Source organism: Bidens hawaiensis, unplaced genomic scaffold (assembly GCF_021521415.1).
Source record: "Bidens hawaiensis isolate Kalapana, Puna unplaced genomic scaffold, B.hawaiensis_p1.1 tig00034619_1, whole genome shotgun sequence".
NCBI lineage: Eukaryota > Viridiplantae > Streptophyta > Magnoliopsida > Asterales > Asteraceae > Bidens > Bidens hawaiensis.
In genome coordinates this window covers 7,417-15,123 of record NW_027505331.1, presented here as the reverse complement: position 1 = coordinate 15,123, position 7,707 = coordinate 7,417, and the positions used below count along the sequence as shown (strand labels likewise).

The 7,707-nt window shown below is 34.2% G+C and overlaps 1 protein-coding gene across 1 annotated transcript; it reads right to left on the bottom strand.

Annotated features, from left to right (window-relative positions):
* Nucleotides 1-3,187: 3,187 nt before the first annotated feature.
* LOC143612477 (homeobox-leucine zipper protein HAT14-like) lies at nucleotides 3,188-6,471 on the bottom strand. The gene is made up of 4 exons (XM_077086455.1): nucleotides 6,080-6,471; nucleotides 5,150-5,562; nucleotides 4,088-4,167; nucleotides 3,188-3,532 (listed from the first exon to the last, which is right to left on the bottom strand). The coding sequence occupies exons 1-4, from the start codon at nucleotides 6,393-6,395 to the stop codon at nucleotides 3,271-3,273; spliced, it is 1,071 nt and encodes a 356-aa protein (XP_076942570.1). The 5' UTR covers nucleotides 6,396-6,471; the 3' UTR covers nucleotides 3,188-3,270.
* Between the last annotated feature and the right edge of the window lie 1,236 nt (nucleotides 6,472-7,707).

The following is a 7,707-nucleotide window of genomic DNA, read 5'->3' as shown; positions in this document are numbered from 1 at the left end:
CATATTCCGGCGACTGTATGGGCTTTCCATTGAAGACAAGCATATGGGTTCGTAGATCTTGATGAGACGGTTCCGTGGTCAATTGAATCACCTCAAACAAAGCTCGTTTATATAGTTTTAGGCTATTCGAGTGTTTTTGAACATAAACCTCAATGGTATCACCTCAAACGGTCTTTCCATTGACGACAAGCATATGGGTTCGTTCCAAACGAACCGGGCCAAACCAGGCCACACCCCCTAGCTGGAGCGTCGCGAGGCCAGAGGGGAAAAGGCCCGTTGTGCGGCGCGGCCACCCTGTTTTTCCAGAATCTTCGATTTTTGTTTATTTTGGGCCTCGAAAACATATTTAAACACCTCTAAACTCAACCCTAATCATAACCTGAATACCCTAGCCGTTTGGGACGAATTTGGGAGTTCAAGAGGAGATCTTTTTGAGGTTTTGGAGGCTTGGAATCATACGGTGAAGTGCTTACCATTCAACAACGAAGACCATGGGTTTTATCGCCTTTAATCTTTCGTTTATCTTGTTTTTCACCATGATTTCCTTTATTATTGTTTTGTTTGACTTTATGATGCTTGGCTAAAACATTATTGACTACTTAGGCTTATGATGAACCTATTTTGACGTTGTGATTTGATTTGAGATTTATTTATCGTTATGGTTTTTATAATTTAGTAAAAAAATTAACTATATTAAATTGATGCATATGGATGCTTAGGATTATTTGATGAGTTTTATTCCATAGTTTCCTTGATTATTGTTTGTCATATGATAGGTTGCTACTAGGTCATCTACTTTGTGTTTTTGACTAATTTATGATTGTTATGCATTAAGATCATAGGAATAACATTGTCAAATAAACCTAAGTATGCTGCTAATCTAAATAGCTATAAGGTGCTAGGTTATTGATATATCTTTGTTATTTAATCTTGCTAGATTTAGTTATTCGTAAGGAGTCCGTCTAATTTTGATTATTTAATATTGTCTATTGAATCAATTAAATATATTAAATTGCCTTTGATTTCCGAGTTGTAAGGTAGAATTTCGTATAAAGGAACCACGTCATAATTAATTAGGTGACCGTAAGGAAACTTGATTTTTAATACTGGTGTGCGTTAAAACTGATTAGAAACACATAGGTGTCTTCTTGAGAATGGTCAGGGGTCCTGTTCGGGTTTTCTTTTAAGTGTCTATTTTACAATCCCAGTCCATAACTAAATATTTTACTGGTTAATTAACAACTAAAATTTAGGGGATTCTAACCTAAGTAGTTTTACCATCTGATTTAAATAAATAAACTCGTGTTTCATTTAATTTACTTGTTTTCTTAATTAGTTTTTAATAATAGTTTAAATTAGTATTTTAATAAAAAACTCCCTTAAACAAATAATAAATAAATAAGTCGTGTCTGTAGTTGAGTCTAATTAGCTAGTAAACGTAGTTTAAAGAGTCTCGTAGGTTCGATATCCTAACTTACTTAGCTTTACTAGAGTCGATCGGTTCACTTGCCGGTTAGTAGTTTAGTCGAGTTTTAGAGAGTCTAGAGTATTACTTAGTGTATAGATTAGAGTAATTTAGTTAATAACTATGTTATTGACTAGTGTACGACACAGGCGGAAATATAGAAATCGTCGAGCACACACGTCATTTAAAACGACAAGATGTTTTTGAATACGTTTTTGAGACGACAACATGATTTATAATTGTAATTCATATTCATACGGAAAGAAAGTATTGAAAATCATAAACTTACAAAAAATGAAGTTACATAGTAGAATGCAGGGGTGAGCAGAAAACCGAGTTAACTGAACCGAAATCAAATTAACCGAAAAACGAACAGAAAAAACCGAACCGAAGCATTAACCGACGGCTAATTTTTTGTTTTTTTTTTGAAAACCGAATTTTCAGTTACAACAAAAACTTTTTGTTGTTTATATACAACATATATATTATAATGAAGCTCTAGAACAAGGAGGGCGTTGCAAGTATGATGATACAACCTGAAGATCTTACAAGCCTATGCATAGTAACTTGAAAAAAAATGATAAATAAAAAGGTTACAGACTCACGTGTAGAGAATGCAAGAAATAATTATCATATAGTACCGATAATTATTACATAGTACCAACTTTTAGTAGTGACAAATTTTTAAAATTAACACATCTACTACAAATAGTAATAAATGGTAATAAATTATGAAGTTACAAAGGTATTTTGAATTATTTAAATGGTAATAAATTCTAAGGTTGTAAGATATATATGGGAATTAGTGAATGGAACCAATAAGAATTAGACAAAATAAATTTTTTTAATAGATATATATATAGATATAGATTATTAGACTACTTTTAGCACGTACATCATGTGTGTACTAACGTTCCGCGATCAAACGTTATAGCTAATGGGCCCGGAAAGGCGTTGGTGGGGGTAGAGACGAATCGGTTAGGTTACGGGCTTATGCTAGAATGAGATGAAATAATGCATATAACATAACATCGTGATGAGCTAATTTTGAAAGAATAAATTATCGTTTACCGTGCCAAAACCCACAAACTCATCAACTATTTTTAGTTGACGTTTTCAAGTATATTTTTCAGGTAATGCCTAAGGATTATCTTACTCAACATTTTGGAATTGCTTGGAGATTATATTATATGGAATGCTATTTGTTATGTTTGTTTATCTAGAAATATCTTCCCATGTTAGACTATGAGTCGATTTAGTTATTGTAATTTTATTTGGATTATGAATGCATTATATGTTTTGTGTGTAAATCATGTGGTCATGCATGGATGCAATTCCGCCTTGACGGGATGTTACAGAATTTTTTAGAAGTTAACCGTATGGAAATTGATCATGTGATAATTAGTTTAAGACTATGGCAAGCAATTGGCTATTTGAGCACTGAATATATGAGGTAAATATGAGATGAAACAAATTATATAGAGAGCAACCATATATACCCGACTCAATGCACGTTCGAAAAAGGGAAAAAACGAAAAAACAACTTATCTTCTTCAATATCAAATTCTTGATCAAACCATAGTCCTCCAACTGCTAAAGTAAAAGAGCTCGCGAACTAGAAAAAAAAAATGAGCACATGGTTAAAGATAGGCAAACGATTTATACACATATAGTAAATTAAGATATAAACCGTTTGACTACGTTTTCCCCATGTTCTTTAACTTAGAGCCTGATTCCCATGAGCTAGAAGACTTTGAAAAAGGTAATGACAAGAATGCATAATGGCATTTGATGTATTGCGAGTGTCACGGGCAGCCATTAGCGGGTTGTTGGGGCGTTGCCGTGGTGGTGTTGGGTGGAGTGGTGGTGGAAGAGGTGGTGACTACTCTCTCACAGGAAGGGCACATGGTGAGGGTGGTGGCTGGGAGTTGCATGTAAAATGGTTGTGAAGTTTTTATGGCTCTTAATTCTTGAAGTTCCTTCTGCAATCTCTTGTTTTCTTCTGTTAGGGTTTCACAACATGTCTTTAGATACTCGCAGTCCACCTCAGTCTGCTTCAACTTTGTCCTGCAACAACTTTGTTTTTAAAAAACTTTGTTTTTTAATTTTTAAAAACATGTTTTAAGAACAGATTTCATTATAAGAACGAGGTTAATATTTTAAAAATGTTTTAAGAATATATGATCATGAAATAACATTCCAAAGATGAAATTATCCACTTATCCCATGATGTAATCGATCGTACGTAATTCACTACACAATGTATGAACTTAAAGCCAAATATATAAATTAGGAAAGTATTGATGAAATGTGATTCAACTCCATGCTACATCCACGCACGTGTGGTTTACGAGTTTTATGTTCTAGTTTGTTTAAATTCAAAATAAGATGGGCCAAATTTATTAAGGTTAATTTGCCCGGTTCTTAGGTTTCTAGCCGCTTGATGTTTTTCTATTTAAGAAAGTCGATGCACTCGTGACTGTTACGCAGTTCAATTCATTCAATACAGGTGTTTTGAACCGATTGCTTCCGCTTTTATCTTTATCTATTATCCAAAACCATCAAGTATCAGTCACATAATAAGCTAGATCTTTATCAATAAATTAGAATTAGAATTATTACCTTGCCCTTCTGTTTTGAAACCACACCTCAACTTGTCGTGGACGAAGATTCAACTGGTTTGCTAAAATAAGCTTTTGTTTCTGCAACAGATCATTTGTTAAATAAAAAACATGGGGATCCATATACATATATCACTATCATGGTACATATATAATCATTGGGGGATATATCTAACCTATTACATTTTATGAATCTGTAGTTTAATTCACATTGAGTAGCGACGCAGCTTGTTGCCCGCTTGCCTTCTGTTTCGATGTAATCCAATAAACAATCATATTTTAATTCACATTGAGATTTAGGCTATATATATCTCCAATGCAGCCGCCCATGACTTGTATGGAGGAGGACCGTAGGAGGGGTTGTACTAGAGAAGACTGGTTGTCCTTGAGGGAGAGCCCGTGTGCAAGGATATGTGCTCGATCGGACAAAGTTTGTGAAAAGAGAAATTAAGAGAGGGGGAGAGAAGAGAGAGAAGGATGAGGAAGCTGGTAAAGAACGCCCTTAGAGCTTGCGATATTCTTAATGATGCTCTTGAAATAAATAAAACATAATAGAGACAACGATTGAGACTAGGGGTACCCTATTATGATTATAACATAGCATTGTCTTGACTATTGTTGACTGCATCAACATTCTTTTGTACCTATTCGATCTCGAAAACTAATGCCACTTTTAAAAAAGTTGTTCTTTAGTTAGGGTTAGTGCTTGTTCGTCCAGAAATTTCTTATAATATGATGCAAATATGCATACGACCGCTTAGTCTTTCTTTTCTTTTTTCTTTTTTTTTTTTTCAAAAATCTAGCCAATATACGAACTCTCTAGATCCATATTTATGTGCAGGTGATAGCAGGGTGATCCGTTTTTGTTTGGACATATATGCATTCGGTCTTAATAAACAAATGAGTATTATCGACAGATGATTCTGCTGGAATGCCAGTTGAGCTCTGATTGCTGTCTTCGCTGACTAGTTGTGTATATATCAAGAGTCAATGTTTAGGGTTTTAAAGATTTTAAGTATATATACAAGTATTTTGATAACCTTAGAGCTAAGAAGAGACTTACAGGGTTGAGGGTGTTGTGTTCTTTGAAGCTATCCTCAAGAAAAGCGGATTGTTTTTTAGTGAGTCGGAGCTTCTTTCGGCCCAACCCGTTTTCATCATCGTCACTAGTTCCACCATACCCTCCTCGTCTTGAAGAAACTCTTTGATCTCTTTCTGAAACATCCACCAAAAAATCCATATTCCCCCTTGCAAACTCCATATCGGTTTTCATGGATGGAAATCTACTGCTACCAGTGCTACTCTTGAAAATGGAAGAGAAGTCCATATGAAATGATGATGTATCACTATTACTGTCGTTTGGTGAAGACTGAATGGGGGCTGCTTCTTCTCCATTGTCGGGATCATATACTGCTGTTAGCGGTTTCACATCCAGCCCTTTTCCCAGTTTAGTTTGAGAGCTTGGTTCTCCTATTACTGTCCATATAAGGTTACACACATTAATAAAGAAGGTTGTATAAAATAACTAAAACACAAAAATAAAGAAGCTAGGTATTCTAGAAAATATTTAGTGCCTAGCTTGCATGCCATTAATGTTATGAGAAGTTGAGAGTAATCCCCACAAATACAAAGTTATAACTGATTACATGATGCAGCAGGACACAAAAGCTAATTATATAGGACATAAAAACTTATATACAAGAAGAAAAAGGCAAGTTTTTTTTTTTTTTTAATAAGCTAGCAGAAATTAACTCCCTAATTAGCTTAAATACCCTTGATAAAAATGACGGTGAATTAACAAAAATATAGTGGATTTTGTTTTAAAAAAGAGGTGAGACTTTGTATCTTTTATGAGTAGGTCGTTGTGCACTTACCCTAATAATAAATTAAAGTAATTCTTTAAACTATAAAGAAAAAAGTAGCAAAAAGAAAAGAGAGTTGGATAGGCTGGAATGGACACTAGAAATTCAAAAGAAATAAGTTAAGGACTTACAAATTTGAGAGAGCCACGGGAAAGGACGGTGAGAAGGTGGCGGTGGGGGTGGCGGTGGTGGTGGTGAAGGTTGGTGGAGAGACGGCGAGAAAGGGCGGAGATCAAGCTGTAATGGCGGCGGATCTGATGATGAAGAAGAACAATTTGTTTTATCATCATCTTCCGAGTTCTTGTGTTGATGATCTTGATCAATCTGGCTGCTGCTTCCTAAGACCATGCAAAACCCTAATTCCTTCATCTTCTGTTGCTGTGATCCGCTTTGATCAGCAATTGAAATCGGCTTTCGCGTGTCTCCTAAGCTCAGAGCTAGCTCCATTCTGTCCTCTCTTAAGAAATCTATGATGATAAACAGGAGACTTTTATAAAGAGAGGGTATGGTGTGAGTATTTATGGAAATGGGAGTTTCAAGAAAGACATCTTTCTTCAGAAGTTTTGTTCAAAGTTATTTAATGTTTTAACAAAGGTGGCCTCGGCATAATCATTTGGTTTTGGTGATATATTGTTTTCTTTAAACCATAATACCTTGAAAGTTAAAAAATATATCTTCTTTTATCACTAATTGAAGTTGGATCAACAGTCATGGAAAAACGTAGTTTTAGATATAGGGCTACTTATAATTCGGTATAACTCATGTCTTTGTATGTAAGGGCCTCTCAACTTTGCAATTCTATTAATTTTTTTTAAGTTCTTTTGTTTACATAAAAATAATCATATTTGGAATTAGAAATACGCATATTGATGGCCCCTTGATATTCTCCTTCTGATTCATCGCGACACCATTTTGTTTATAAACACAATTAAATAGAACACAATTGAATAGAACAAGAACAATATGCTTGTAACTTGATTATCATGACAAACTGATAATGTAATTAACTGTTTAAAATGTTCCAACCTGGCTCCTATATTAGGTCTTTATAATTCAGTGGCGGAGGTAAGCCATGTCACCGGGTTCGTCTGAACCCTGTCTTTTTTCGGTTTTATATATAGCTATAGTATTGAATTAACGAGCGAACCCATTCATTTTAAGCGAGCGAACCGAATGGAAAAGGTGAAAGAAGTAGAAAGAAAATATATTGCTTGTGTTTTGAAATTGCAGGTGGTGTGAAACTATGGTTAAAGAGAAGAAGAAAGAAATGTTCTCTCAATCCAGAATCTTAATTTAGTTAGGGTTAATATTGTTTTGGGCTGTATTTAAGCCCATCATAATACTTTTTACCTTTTTTACTCGTACCCTTTGATTCTTTAGGTTGTTCTTGAGTGCAAGATAATTTATAATGCTTTTATTATTTTCACTTAATTTTGTGAGCAAACTACACTTTAAAAATATTTAGATTATTTAATGATGCTAAACAAAATTATTATAAAATAATAATGAATTCTATAAAACTATGACCACTAGTTAAAAACTTTTGGTTCAACCTGTTAAGTATTAGTCCATTAGGTTTGAGTTATTTAGTTTGATTTTGTAGGGTCTCTTCTAATCTAAAAGTCCAAATTTAACATGTATTTTCAGTCTCGCAACTTAAATGTTTAAGTTGCGCCACTACGTCAATCCATCTTTCTTTGATTTTGATTTTCAAACAATCAAATCCTATACGAGTTAAAAAGGCAAGGTTAGTTTTTGT